At 37.3% G+C, this 15666-nt stretch overlaps 2 protein-coding genes across 2 annotated transcripts in view; one reads left to right on the top strand and one right to left on the bottom strand.

Moving 5' to 3' along the window:
• The window catches only part of LRRIQ1 (leucine rich repeats and IQ motif containing 1), a 110028-nt gene extending 107888 nt beyond the window's left edge, over window positions 1-2140 (bottom strand). Inside the window, exons 1-3 of the mRNA XM_074574473.1 lie at window positions 1967-2140; window positions 928-1090; window positions 197-308 (exon numbers count right to left, since the gene is read on the bottom strand). Coding sequence (XP_074430574.1) covers window positions 197-308; window positions 928-1056 — 241 coding nt within the window. The 5' untranslated portion in view covers window positions 1057-1090; window positions 1967-2140. The remainder of the gene's footprint in view (window positions 1-196; window positions 309-927; window positions 1091-1966) is intronic.
• A 2585-nt stretch (window positions 2141-4725) lies between these two features.
• TSPAN19 (tetraspanin 19) lies at window positions 4726-15376 on the top strand. The gene is given in 9 exon segments (XM_074572651.1): window positions 4726-4749; window positions 5798-5890; window positions 5986-6058; window positions 7125-7255; window positions 8236-8310; window positions 10107-10217; window positions 12634-12777; window positions 14107-14190; window positions 15302-15376. Coding segments are annotated over 9 exon segments (810 nt in total).
• The last annotated feature ends 290 nt before the right edge of the window (window positions 15377-15666 follow it).

The raw sequence follows: 15666 nt of genomic DNA, 5'->3' as shown, positions 1-15666 counted from the left end.
ATCTATTCACGCTCAGATGTTGATCCTAGAAGACAGCATTACATAGTTTTATTCCTAGAGATTTTCAGCATGCATTCAGAAGCCGATGCAATAAGTTTCAGTGCTGGCTCTACTTAAAAGTTTGCATTGTTTTACCGATGATTGTTAGTCTGGCAATTTGAGGTGCATAAATATTTTAACTGAGATCCTTGCTTACTTGTAGTTTCTTCATCTTCTAAATCTTGCAGTATAAGCTTTTCAGCATCTTGATTTCTGCTCTTTATAAAGTTTAAATAGGAGAGAACTGATTCTGGCAAGTCATCTGAAATCTACAAAACAAAATGTTTGACATAAATTCTACATTCTCATCTCACAGCCACGACCAGAGGCAAATACTTGATATGCAAGAAGAAAAGACTCATTTTGGCTTCACTTATAAAGCACTGATAGAGATTTAGTAGCAATTGGTACTAAATTGTACTTGAAGCACCAATTTATATGAAATATCAGGAAGTCTTCAAACATAAGATGGTCTTCTAAGATTTACATACAGACAGGTTGATGGTTGCACTAGATTATCTGAAAGGTCCCCTCCAACCTAGGCAATTCTATGATTTTATGATTCTATTTAAATGGAGAATCATTTACAGACATGAAGAATCTACCTCTTTAGCTTTAATAAAATCTTCCAGCTTCAGAGGATTCTAAAATGAGTCTGATATCTATGAGTCTGGTTTTCTCACTTAAACAGAATGCTGATATTAATCTTTTTTATTGTCTTGTCAACAGTGAAGGTGACATTTTTCATGAAGCAATACTAAGACTACTTTTCAGAAGAAATCCTCAGGTCAGGTACGTCAGGAAGAGTTCATTCATCAGATAGGCTTTCCAATGCCTGTACTACTTTCAAGCAGACATATCAGCAGTGTTAGCTCATTGAATACTTACTGTCTCACTGTCACTCAAAGCTTCGTCAGATACCTCTGTGTCAGGATCATCTGCTTGAAGGGAAGAAACACTGATTCGGCTTAGTTCAATTTCTATTTCTTTTTCAATTCCTCCAGTATCTTCTGACATTCTACTTCACACAGCGTCTTATCTGCTTTCAAAGCTACACAAAGAAAATACTAACTTTCAGCACTGCATGAACCAAAATAAAGAGGATGCTCATTTACCATTAAGTTTATTCAGATGTATTTATTGAACAGTTGGCTTAAATCATGAAAAGGAACAACAGAAGTTTGTTCTGAACATCTCACTCCATACCAGCCAGGAAAAAATAAGAAAATGTTAGTTTGTGATAAGAGAATGCCCCCTCAGTCTATCCCTCTAAATTTTGCAAGCGTTAGCAGATTTGAATATTAAAAACGTCTGCTGCTCTCTCCTCCTTGTGGACAGTATCAGTGCTATGAGTTAAGCCTCACAAGGGTTTTTTCCCAGCCCTAATAGCTGCAAATTCAAAAACAAACAAACAAAAACCTGCTTCAAACAATAAATACATATTAAAAAGTACAAAATAAGACTAAGAATCCAGAAAGCACCCTGTGAAGTTGCAACAATACAGAGAAAGCAGGGAGAAATGGCCTAACCAACAGAAGTACAAGACTCATAGGTGGATCCAGGCAGGAGGTGAAAGCATCCCTCAGTGTCCCCCACTCCCTTCACAACCCGCACACCTCTCCTCACCCCTGGCCCCAGTTTGGGGACACGGGAGGCAGCCCGGACCCTCTCTGTGAGAGGCAGCGAGCAGCTCCTCGTCCATCGCCAGCTCCTGCAGCAGGCGAAGGGGCACGCTGACCCCATCTCAGGCGTGAAGGCGCGAAGCAACTCCTCGCTGAGAGAAACTACATCTCCCACAAGGCCTCGCGGCGGGGAGGAGGCCCGGAAGGACCGCGGAGTCGCCCCTTTGCATTCTGGGAGCTGCAGTCCGCCCCTCAGGCACCCATAGCCCTCGGGTCTTCGCGATCTACTCCGTGTGGCTACTCACTTCTCGTCCAGCCGAGCTCCTACCGGAGCCCCCGCCTTCCTGGCCGCCTCCGGAGGCCGACCGCCCCTCCGCCCTGAAATTCCGCAGCCCCCTCAGTCCCTGTTCAGGCCCTCCGCGGGAGAAGACGAAAGCTCCGCCGCCGCCGCGCTGTTAAACCGGGAGCGTCACCACGGCAACGGGAAACAGCGGCTCGGAAGGCGAGCGGCAGGACCCAAACTTGGCGAGAGGTCGGCCGCTCCGCGCCGAGGTCATCAGCGTGGCGCGAAACACCTGGCAGCCCGTTTTTTTCTATTTCTTATTTTATTTTATTTTATTTTATTTTATTTTATTTTATTTTATTTTATTTTATTTTATTTTATTTTATTTTATTTTATTTTATTTTATTTTATTTTATTTTATTTTATTTTAAGTAAGGGACTGGAATTTGGATATTAGTAAAAATTTCTTCACCAAAAGGGTTGTCAAGCATTAGAACAGGCTGCACAGGGAAGTGGTGGAGTTGCCATCCCTGGCGGGTATTTAAAAGCCAGGCAGACATGGTGGTGAGGGGTATGTGTTCGTGGTGGTTTTGTCATTATTAGGTTGATAGCTGGACTCTAAAAGGTCCTTTCCAACCTAGGCAATTCTATGATTAGTTTTCAGAATAAATTGGAATCAGCCATTAATGGGGGGGGGGGGGGGGGCGGGGGGGAGAAAATAATAAATGTAGGCCATAGACAAAGTCTATATAGATGGGTTAAAATACCGTGGTTCTGCTTCCTCTATTCCAGGAGAACTCCAGGGGCGTGAAAAATGAAAACCTGCTCAACATCCCTTCTGCCTTCACAAGTCGGGGCCCCATCGTGGCATGGAAAAGCCAGTGGCCTGCTGGTGGCCCGTGGCTGTGGCCAGTGGCCAGCCCTGGGGGAAAGGGGAGGTTGGGCCCGGGGTGGCGTAACGGGCCAGGCCTGAGGGGCGCGGGTGCACCAGCTGCTGTGCACGGCCTGCCGCCTACGCGGCTGACTGGCAACAGAAAATGATAGTTCAAAAAAAAATAAAAACAACCACATACAAATTATTTGAGAGCCGGAGAAAATGTCCAGTTGGAGAAATAAAGACTCCACACAATTCAGTCTACAAAAAGTGATTCAGGGCAGGGAGGGTGCAGGCAATATTATTTTAGTGTGTAATGGTATTTATATGTCCCTAACGTCTGATTAGGAATACCAAGGTGCAAAGACAAGTGTAATATAAAAATAAGAACTAAAAAGTAAAGACAGGTTTTACATAGAAAACGAGCCCTTTTGTGAGCAATAGGAAGGATCTACCAAGGATAGTAGGGTTTTTTCCCCGTCTCCTACCATCTTTAAAATAAACTGAGTACCTTTCTGAAAGACTTAACGGCAGTTTACATCAAGATACTGGATTCAAGGGCAACTGTTTAACATTTCCTCACTGGTGAGAGTAAGAGTGAGAGTGTGGATGAGTAAGACATTCAGATCTCGACAAAAACTCATCCACTTGAAATCACCCTGTGATGTCTCATACTTTCCAAAATCATGTAACTAGTGAACTTTCCCATGTGGTCAGTTTAGGAAAAAAGTCTTCAAGCACCGAGTTGAATGCGCACTTGGTACTTGTTTTGTAATACGAGTTACGCTGTGATCATGGTGACTGAAGACCACAGGCGTGGTGTCGTGCATTTAGCAAACAACTTTGACAATAAAAAAAGACTTTTCTGTAGGTCTTTCACCTGTAACCAGGAAGTTAGGGCTGATCAACAGAAGAAAACTGCTCTATTGTAAGGATGTGGTTAAGTTGGGCTTCAGGAAGAAATGCGTCATTATGAGACTGTGCCCTTTAAGGTAGGATGGAGATATTCAGAGCTGGTAAGGATTTTCTTGTGAAGCAACAATGTAATGTAAAATATATATAATTTTATAAAGATAATATTTCTATTTTCAGATAAATAAGATAAACTGTATTATTATTATTAAAATTGCTCGAAATAAAGCATTACGACCACCTAGTTATTACAACAGAAATATTGCAGATGCCAGTTTTCAAGTGAAATATGTAATCATTCAGGGTCTTTTACTAGAACAATGCATCACGCCAATCTTTTAGTACCTTCTGATTTTGAAAATTCTGATGAGGTTTAATTACTCTTAGTGAATCTTCTTCAGGGAAGGTGCAAAACCAGTTATCTAATACAGTCCCTAAGGTTTACATGGTGCATTACAGACCCAAACGCATTGCAGAGCTTGTTTAAGAAGCTTATAGCTTTCTTCATTCTGCAATTCAGCAACTAAAGTTTTATAATCCAGACAATGAGGATCATGACAGGGCAGACAAAGCTTGTGTTTGCTGAATCTTTTCTTATAATCAACAAATTTGATACATATGTGACGTATGCTTTGTATGTAAAATAAGGTTTTTTATATTTTTTGACCGCAGAAGCTTCAACTTTGTCATCTTTTTCTGTTTTGCAAATAACAGAAGACATAACTTCTTAGTGTAATCAATCAGCAGTAATTCTGACAGAAGGCAAGAAAATTCCTTTCAAACATGTCCCTTTGCATTAGAAAATACTTTCTGAAGAGTATGCTCGTGCTGGTTATGTTCATGCATCTATGCATGTTTGCGTGCCTGCCTGCTTTACACATGGGAAGCGTAGGACAACAGCAGTCGTCTGCCCGTGCAGAAACCATCTTCTGACACTGCTCTTAGACTCCTTTTCAGCTTGTACCACAAAGCCAGGCAGACCAAAATGCCAGCGTATGTTTACAGAAGAGGCAAGACAAGTGAAAGGGAAGATGAGGTGGGGGACAAATGGATGAGTTTCACTGTGCAAAAATCTTGATAGGCCCGTAGGATGTGGTATCCAATAATGATAATAACAACAGTGATACATAAAAATTAAGTCTTGCATCAGAGCGTTTATAGTGCTAGAGGTCTTTCCTGCTGAAATATGCTAAACTGCAATCAAAATGTGAATGCCTGGGTGACTTCACTGCAGTTCTATCAAGATTTGCAAGCGTTTGCAAGGGTGATACAGTTGATACTCAAATTCTAATGCACACTTTGTATTTCATGGGCTGTTGCTACGGGACGGGTCTCTGCTTGCCCTTCCCTTGACTGAGTGCCCACTTGCTATCGATGACTGATGAAGTGCATGTCTTGATTTAGTTTCATTTGAAAGGAATCCAACTTTTCACATCCTATTACATTCTGCAACAAAAAATGGAGGAAAAAAGTAAGTAGGGATGACTGGGAGATTCATTTCAAAAGGGTAAAGCATACTCCAGAGTTCAGGACAAGAGCGCTGGTAGCACTGTTTGACAGCATTCGTGGCTTTGCTAGAACTGCGTGCTAGATCACACTGAAATCATTAGGCTGTATCTGCTATTTTCAGCAAAAATTGAATCAGGTCATGCAGACAAAGGAGGGCTCATATCTATGCTATGGTTCTCCCTCTTCATTTCAGCTGGTATCCTTAATAATTAGTAAACTGAGTGTATTGAAGAGCATAAGGACAAGTGTAAGACAGTCTATGTAACTCTTCCCATCTCTGTAATATAAATCTTCTTGCATACATGCTGCCTCCAAATGTCTCTAGTCATTAAGAAAAAAAAGCTAAAAAAAGAAATACATGTGTACAATATAACATTAGAGGCAATTGAGACCAGATACCATCTTGATGCTTCTGCTGTTCCTACTATTTTTTGTTCAATGTATCAGGTGACTGTTTAAATTTATAAAACATTATCTGAAGAATATAAATCCTATTGTAATTCATAGGCTTAGTTATATCTGTTTCATATTGAACTGAATGTATGATTATATTTTCAGCTGTGATTCAAAACTGAAAACAGAAGAATGAAAATAAGACATAAAATACTAAACCAGAAGTACTACTTAAATGTCTTCAATGGATTTTTCTTGGTAAAACTTCTGGTTCCTTTTTCTCATTTAGCAGCTTCAAATTGATTTTTAAAAAATGTTTTGAATTAAAACAATAATCCTCCTTTTTTTCCCAGGCTCTGGGCCTTATGCTTTTGACATTTGGCCTGTGGCTTTCATGTGACAGAAACAATTTATTCAGTGTGTTATGTGAGTATAAACAGATTTTTTCTTTTGTTTCAAATGATTGCAAGATAAATCAACAGAAACAGCTATAGAATTTTTTTTCACAAGGTGGCAGTATTGGTTTGAAATGCATAGGTTATTTTTTTCTGTTGTGTGTATTTTCCATCATTAGACAGTAAGATTATCAAAATAGGGAAAAATAATTATCAGTATGTATACAGTTTATGGATAATTATAGTGTATACAATTTATTTATTTCTCTTGGTGTACAGTCTATATATGAATCACTAAAATATAAATCAGCTCTATTGATCTTTTCTTTATATAATTTACCAGACTGCATTTGTCCTGCATTTGACAAGATTTTAGATCCTTTAGGTTGGTATTTGGGTGGAATGAACACAAGGTGGAGTCTGGGCCTCTTCATGTAGATATTCCTTTTTTCCAGAATATTTATCAAATTGTTTCACACAGAAGTAAGTTTTGGGCCACTTCACAGCAGCTGTGTTCTTAAAGAGTTGTCTGCCTTGCCCGTGTCAAGCAGCATCAGTTCCCAACTGGTGAGGTGGGAACCATCCAATACAGTAATTCTGGGACGAAGCATTTGAGATGGAAGTGTGAAAACTCCCACTACTTTCTGTATCTATAGAAAAATGGTTAAAGTGGAAAGGGGAAAGTGGCCAGTCACAAAGAGGGCGGATAGCATTGAATCTGAGCCTGGATCTAATGAGAACTTTATCTATGTCCACATAGTATTTGTACACGTGCTACTAATTTCTGGCAAACAGAAAAATTCTGTAAACTTGTAATTGTTCTCTGATTTCATTGTGTGTGGTTCACGTTGTTCAATTGAGTATGTTCTGTTTACATCTCATATGTTGTTACCATCCTCTGAATTTATAAAAATACATATTTTTCTTTCTGTGGCTGTAGATAACATAAGTAATAATAATGCCCTTTTATCATTCTACTGTTTCCATTCTTTCACTAATTGCATTACAAAGGTTTAATTGTTTTTCTGGAATAATTTTTTTAAGCAGAAGTCTCAAAAAATAAAGAGAAGTGATGGTATGAGTGCCCTGTGTTACAGTTTCTTCAGGCGAAAACCAGCTAGTGGCATATATTTCTCGTATGTTACTTGGAGTTGGATCTGTTATTGCTTTTACATCAGCCATGGGATTCCTTGGAATCGTTAAGGAAATCAAATGTCTACTAGTCACAGTAAGTGTGAATCAGACTCCAACTTTCTCGTAAAATGAAGAGTTCTGTGTGCATGAAAGCTGTGATCCTGTCTTGATGTTGATAGCTGCAGTATAGCTACAATACCAAAACAGAGACTATGATTAAAAAGCTGTTAGCTATGTAGACCTACCTGTATGCTCCATATTTATATACGTTTCCTGCTTTTTAACAGAAGAACACTTTGGTTTATGAAAAATTACACTGTATCTACACATTCTTATGATCACTTTGGTTACATTTTTTCCTTTGTCTTTTGTTTATTGTCATCCTTTTTGAGCAGTCTGTGTTAGATTTCGTGAAGGCTGAAGCAGAGAACTGTTCTACTGGTTCATTTTTTAATATCAATAGGCACAGCAAGTGAGAGGAACCCAGGTGCTGTAACCAGCAACCTTGTTCCTTCTTCCTTCCTGCTACTGCCCTAGGCATGTAGGTTTTGCCTCACAATTTATTAAATGATGAAAGAGAAAGAGGTGTCTCATTTCCAACTTACATGGAAATATCTAGTATCACAATATCGAGATACTGAAATTGAAATTTGGTCTTTCTGACAATGAAAAAAAATCAACTATCTTTTTGTTTTGCTTGTGCGCCTCATAGCTCAAAGAAGTCCCTGACTAGGTGTGAGACTTAGGTACCATGATAATTCAAACAGGAAATAATGAAATAAGAGTTTTCTTCAGTGGAGCACAGCTGCTTTACAACAGCTTTTGTTTTCCTTTTCCAAGAAAGTTATGGCTTTGTCTTTAAGCCCAAAACAATGAGTCGTGCTTTGCCTGAAGCCTGCCTCTTAGACTATGATGTCATTTTCTGAGCATTTCCAGCCAAAAATATTTCTTATTTTTGTTGGAATGACTCTAAATAATAGTCATGAAGGATTATACATGAGTTTCTGGATTTTTTTATTGCATTGCTCACGTGTTCGATATTATGTTTATGTATAATTTTGAGTGTTTTTTCAGTATGTGAGTTTTCAGATCCTCGTGTTTGTTACCCAGATGGCAATATCAGTGCTGATATTCATAAAGAAAGAAGAGGTAAGTAAATAAATTATGGAGACTACTGATAATTTCAAAATAGTTTCTTGCAATTAGTAAAAAAAAAATTGTAATAGTCAGTTCTTACTGTATGCTGTATCATCATTTATTTGAACTTCAGTATTCTACTTATCGACCAGGCATAGCAGATGTGGAAAACTTAATTTGAGGAGCTCAGCATGGTTCAATAGTTGTAAAGGAGAGGGCATGGAAATATTCCAGTTTCTCCTGTGCAACAAAACATACTCTTCCTGTTCAGGAATGTGGAATCAACAGTGTAAGGGACAGCTTTATTCCTTTCTGAGGGATGACCCAGAAATTTCCTCTTTTCTGGACATCAGCAGAGGTAGGAGAAAGCATTAGATGCTAACCTGTGTCTGCTACCAGGTGATAACAGTAGTCCACTATGCAATTGCTAGTAGGAGGCATTGGTATCATGGCATGCAAAGTATGCTAATGGATTAATATTTTTATTGTTTGAGCCTGTATTTTAGGTCCAAGTAGAGATCCAATATAAGGAATATGTGTCTTTGCTTTTAACAACAGGAAACAACAATAAACACCAACATCGCTAGTAACTGTACTGCTTTGAAACTTTATCCAGTCATTTATTTTTCTACATATAGCAACTCCAATAACTTGAGCATTCCTCACAGTATGATATGGAAGGTAGTCTGTACGGAACCCATACTGGTCCGGCCACTTCTATATTCCATAATTTCAAAATCTATGGTTTGAGAAAACCTCCCATTACTCTGGTCTCCTAAGGTCCATACAGTTCTCCAAATCCTGCTGATATTCCAACACGGTACAGCACAAATTAATTAGTTTTACTGCATCAAAGTGAATCCGTATCATCAAGATTTCTTCATTAAATGTTAATTTATAATTATAGAGTCCTCCCTGTTTCGTATGATGGTTTTACATATTGAAAGATTTGAACTGTCAGGAATTATGCATTCTGGATTCAGTTATTTGGGCTAGGAAAACTGATTGAAAGATTGCATTTAATTTTTTTTTTTTTATCAACTGTAGTTGCACTTAATTGAGTATTGCTGAAGTATAATAAATGATGGTAGCATCATCTTTCACTGTACAAGCTTTTGAGTTTTGTTTTTAGGATGGCTGTAGCAAGGGGAGTGAAGCCTCATTTATTTCTCGTTTTGTAATGCAACCTCTCAGTGGCCTAGGAGTTCTCTGCCTGTATTCCCTGCTACGCTCTCTATAATCACACTCTTTGCGATCAGCTTGTCCGTTTCAATTACTGTTGAAGGTGTATTTTTACAGTTTCTGCCCAGATGCCTAATCTAGGGCCAATATGAGCTGCTAACTCCCCCAGCCCAAAGCAATACATGTCCTGGCCAGATTGTCTGATGCTCACACAAGTTTGTGTCACATTATGTGTAGAATCAATTTTGGTTTTATGCTTATTATTATATGGTGGTGTGCATATTACAAATAATTACGAGAGGAAGAATTTTGTATTTCACAACAGATCAGATGCATCTATACTATGTTCCCTGGCTCTTCTGTCTCCATTTGGGCTAATCACCTTGTGTCTGCCTGTGCTATGTATGTGATTTGGGTACTTCATTTATCTTCCCCTTTTTTTTTCAACTTTCACTTTAGTGCTTTGGCTATGACATGGCTTAGATCATATTTGGCAAACTGATTAGAATGCTGCTTGCAAGTAACCTTGAAGAAACCTGAATATCAATAAAAGATCAAGGATTGTACCATCCATCTACACTCATATCAATATGCGTATACCAAATGCTATAAATATTTACGAACAGGTCCACAATCAATGGAACAACAGAATTGATGAAGTTATTTCTGAATATGGGAATGAGAGTCTGGCTGAGCAGGAACCTGTTTGGAACGTTCTGAATGCTGTGCAGCACAATGTAAGGAAAAAAATCACAAAATATCACCCCCAAAAATACTGCATCAACCAAAAAATGTGTATACCAATCAGAACTTGCTTTAAAAAAACAACACTTTTTGTAAAGGATTAATTTTTCAAGATCCACTGCTAAAATCTGATATGGGTGAGCAGATTCCTTGCTGTTATATGGATTATTATGGATGAAATTAGGTTTTTGAAGGACTTTTGCGTGTAGGAACAGACAGTTCTGGTCACTGAAGTTTACTACAGCTGAAAAATATGAGGGGTTTCCTAATATTTTCGGCAGTGCTAAATACCATAAAACACTTGGTCTGCTTAGCTGTCAAGACTAACCTGGACCACGGACAAGCAGAGATGCTGTAAGGTCAAAGCAGAGCTCCTACTGTGAGAGCATTTGAATACATATTGCACTGAGACTCTCTCAGAAATAATGCTTAAAGCCTCAGATAAGCTTGCAAATAAATACTTTCAGCACACATACTTAATTATTAATCTTTTTTTTTTTTTGGTGGCCTGGCAGCATCTTATTTGTTTCCTCTTTCAGAAAAGTCCTTTAAAGCATTTGTATGAGAGCAATAATTTTGGAAGGTGTTAGAAATGTTTTTGACCAGTGGCCTGCTATCCACCTTCAGATTAATTCTGCATCATGGACTTTTAATTACAAACACTATAGCTTAACAGTTTAATATGGTTTGATATGCATGCTTCTATAGGCCAGCTGCGAGTCCCTTAATGTGACTTCTTGCAGAGGTGAGTTCTTCATAAATGTTGAAGATAATTTATGATTCCAGATAACTCACAGAGCATATATGTCTAGACTTAAGATTACAAATGCATTTGTAATGTATATTTAAAATCTGTTCTTTGAAAATCCAGTCTTCTCTCATTGTATTCATGATTTCTCTAGTGATTAATGGTGACCCCATTATGTCAACAGTGCAGCTAGGCTATGTGCTGGTGTGCTTGAGATCAGTTTTATCGAACTGTTGTGGGAGCACAGGTTTCAGTAAAGTTACCTACCCACCACCTACCTTGGTGGGCATGTTTAAATTGTGGCAGATCTCAAAATCCTATGGATATTTTGCTGTTGGTATCTAAGACAGATAAAATGATATTAAATCTGCCCAGGTGAACTGGAATCACTCTTTTGAATGAAATACTGCCACCCCCAAATCTTGTGTTACATGCTTCCTCCCGCTCTTTACAATATCATTGGTGCCTGCCATGGGAAAAATAAAAAGATCGCAAACATTATTAGAGAAAAACTATATTTTTATATATTCTTGGTAATATTTAACATACTGCTTAAAGCTGGTGATTTTTTTAACTGAACTTACAGAGTTGTTGAAATTTAATGGTTTTACAGAGAAAGAACATTTTTGGCTAAGTTATTAAAAATTGGAAGCAATATACTTCGGATTAACTCTTCAAAACATCAAAATGAGATGCTTGTGTTTAGCATCTCTAAGCTAAAATATGGCGGGCTTTTCATTCCACAAAACGATTCAAACATTTCTGAAGTTGCATCCTCATTCAGAATGAAAAACTGCTGGAATTTCTTACATGACAAGACTTCCATTCTCCAAGCTCTTTGATTGTTTGGTTTGGTTTTCTGTTACTGATATTGAAATAGATTAATGGGAACAACTAGCTGAAAATCCAGTTGAACAGGGTGCAGTAATTGCTTTGTGCTTCAACTTTGAGGTATGTGTTCACAAGGGATCAGTTGCTGCTAAAACACAAGTTGGAGTAGGGAGACTTTCTAAAGATCTCTTGCTAAGACAGGAGAATTTTTGCAAATACGACATTAGAAGCAACAAAGCAGTTTTCAAAATTGGTCCTTATTTAAGTTTCTAGATGAGAGTAAAACAGTGTTTGTGGTTTTATTTTTATTTATTATAATATTTTTTATAAAATCTGTCCCTGTTTACTACATTCATTATGAAACAACATTCATTACGTTGTTTCAAATAACATATAGTTTTCTTTCCTCTTTTTGTTGTACTTCACAGTGAGCACGCCCTTAATATAGCTTACTGCCTACACACAATTTCTACACTGAAATTACTTTGGAAGGTTAAGGGTGATTGTCAAAGTGTTCTCCTTTGATCTGAGTTTGTAATTTTTTTTTCTTTTTTTCTATTTACGTGTGTTCTAGAATAATGTACAGTCTAAAAGAAAGTTCCTGTCAAAAGATATTTTACGATCATATTGTTCTTAAATCTGTACTATCGAGTACATATCATGGGAAATGATACATAAGGGTGAGTCATCCCCTGCAGAAACCTCTCTCTACTGAATACAGAGAGAAACTGTCTAGCTAATGTAACCAACTAATAGTTGGAGTGGAAATTCCTCTGTGTGACAGTCTTTATAGATGTTGGAGTTACCAAGTTACAGGATTTCTATTGTAGATGGAATGCTGTGGAAGATACAATGTTACACAGTGGGAATGGAATAAAAACAAGGAAAATAGTGCTCAGATTCCATGTTCATGCACAAAATCCAGTCTGAAGAAATGGTTTTGTGATGTCCCAAGGAATTCCACATACAGTATGGTAAGAAATAAAAAACTTGTCTTGAAGAATGTAACTTTTGCTACTAAACGGACTTTGGAAAAAGTACGCAAAACTTGTTTTACACCAAGACTTCACTTACAAATGCCAAAGTATTAATAATATTCATTGCTTTGTCTTTGGTTCTCTCTGAAGCCTTGATTTTTACTCATTAGGTGTCAGTCATGTAGGCAGTTCTAAATTAAGGATAATTCAAGAAACAGGAAGTGTGCCTATCATAGATCAATATCACAGGGACATTTAGTAGTGGTTTAAGTAGTAAGCATCTTGGCATTCAGAAGTCCATGCTGTGCAAATCAATGATGACAATGGAAAGTGACAGTATATAAAAAATACACAGTACATTTTCCACTTGTATTTACTATTCATTACTTACAGAACGTCAGCAATGTCTCCATCTATTTGTATTAACTGTTTCCAGAGCATCTCCAGTACTTTACAGGGTAAGAGGAATAAGCAAGGCATTGAAATATGAGATGTGTTTCCCACGACCAGTTCATGTTAGCATTTACATGTCTTAATATCAAGGCACCGGTTTGCATAGGACCATCAGATATCATCACCTGATAATACAAAACTGGAGCAAAGTGATACATACTATTCTTTTCTATAAACCCTCCAGTGTTAATAGGACTATCCAATGAGAACAAGAATTCAATGGGCAAAGGTTGTTTCTTGACAATGCAGGACAGTAAATAACAGAAAGGATGTTGTCAAATGACATCTGCTATTGTATTCCTTTGCTCATCAGTTTTGAATTGTTCCCTGTTTCTACAAAGCCTGGTCATTATTAAAAGATTACTTCAAAGTACAGAAAGCATTTATTTATATGTTCTATTATATTTATAGCTATTTTAAGCTATGTAATAATTTATAATTTATTTTAAAAAGCAATATAATAAGCATAGGCTGTAATCTGGAAAATATGCACATCCATTTCAGGATGCATAATGTATGAGAATCAGTGAAAACTTGAAAATATTCTTTCAAGCATTTACTTGTAATTTCTCAGTTTTACTCACAGAAAAGCAAATTCCTTTTTGATTAAGTCACAAGCTCTGGAACATTTTCATACAAAATATCAGATTTTCTTAAGAACAATCTGTTTAGTTCAGATAATTTAAAAAATGTTATAGCTAACTCCCCACAGTACACATTATTGATGTATTTGCTTTCTGGCAAGTAAATATCAGAATCCATCATAACATGCAGAAAATTCTATGTTTTTAAAGTATGTTCTTATAAAGATGCAATATGAATTCAAAAGTTTAAATGATTTTTCTTGAAATCTGTTCATCTGTACTTGCTTAGGGATGTGAAGAATATTTAAATACATGGTTTGAAAACAACGTTTTGATCTTAACTGCAATTACTATCAGCCTGCTAATTACACAGGTAAGAGTACTTTTAAGCAAAAAACCACAAAATATTGATATTCTGCTGGGGGTAAAAATCGATTCAGTACCATTTGTCTTTGGCATACTCTCCGAAATTTTGTAAAGCTTTCCATCAATTTTAATTAGAAATAAGATCAAGCACTGTTCACCAAAAACCTCCTGTATATTCAACTACCGTCACAGATGTTGGTGTCTAAAGTTTGTTGAATGAAATGTTTGACCTGACTTGTGAAAGTAAACATCATTGTGAGGACAGGAAGAAGTTAAAGAGAATGTAAAATCTGTGGAGCAAATGACCTCTTTTGTCCAATACTTGGACAGAACATAGTCCATGAATCTGCTAAATCAAACAATACAAAATCATGAAACCTCTCCCCCCGCATATCTATGAGAAAATTTTATTGTGTAAAAAGGAATAAAGCTTTAAATATCAAAACAAAATCATATGAATAATGGCAACAAGAATTGATTGTCCACTCCACAGACACCTTGAAGGTTGAGTGCCATGAAGCAGGCAGAAGGATTTTTGATAATATATAATGGATATAATCATGAGGTTGAAAATTAGATTAGTTCATTTTTACTAAAAGAATTAAAAGTATGACCTATTTTACTTCTTCCATATGTAGTAGCTTCCCATAGACATGTGTAGTAAAAACATTCCGGCTATGGAGTGGACCAGATCAGTTGTGAAAATGTTTTTTATTCATACTCACATAATCCTCAGTAGCATGGCACATGAATGTCTCATGATTTTCAATGTACTATCATTGACATCTTCTTGTCAGGTGAGAAAGAGCTATTATCCCCATTCAAGAGGTGAAGACCAAGATTCATAGGGCACTGAACCACTTAACACTTAACTGAATTATGTGCCACTTGAAATAGATTTCAAGACACTTCTGTGGATGTGGGCCTAAGTGGCTTACTAGAGGTCACACAGCAAGCCTGTGGCAGAACAGTATTCAGCTTGTAACTTCAGGCACACGTCCTGATCATTCTCCTTTATATCCTGCATAGGAGCCAGGTTAACAGTCAGATTGGCTTAGTCGTGACTGAGTATCAACACTTGCTTTGTTGTTTTTAATTCACTCTTTTTCCTTTCTCAGATATTTTTGATCACACTAACTGGTCAGCTATTTAGAAACACCAAAAGGAATAACATTTGGCCAAATGAATCATAAACTATTCTGAGCATTGCTGTGGTGCAAGAATCATCTGATCCATGCCTGTAACAGTCAACGAAATCACTTCCAGTAAAATTTGGATTGAGCTCTACATACTGTAATCACTAGGATATTAACATTTAGGCTTTAATATGTTTGTTTAGTATTCATGGCTATGGATATGGCAATATGCTACAAGACGATGTGGGTTAAAGCTGTTTACTAGCTGGTTCATAAAACTTCTTGACAAGCTGAATATTAGTTTCCTGAATCTCCGGAACAACTTGTTCAGAGTGTTATAAATAGTA

The sequence above is a fragment of the Larus michahellis genome, chromosome 1, assembly GCF_964199755.1.
Source record: "Larus michahellis chromosome 1, bLarMic1.1, whole genome shotgun sequence".
Classification (NCBI taxonomy): Eukaryota; Metazoa; Chordata; class Aves; order Charadriiformes; family Laridae; genus Larus; species Larus michahellis.
Note: the sequence above shows the minus strand (reverse complement) of the source record. Positions and strands in the feature narration are given on the sequence as shown.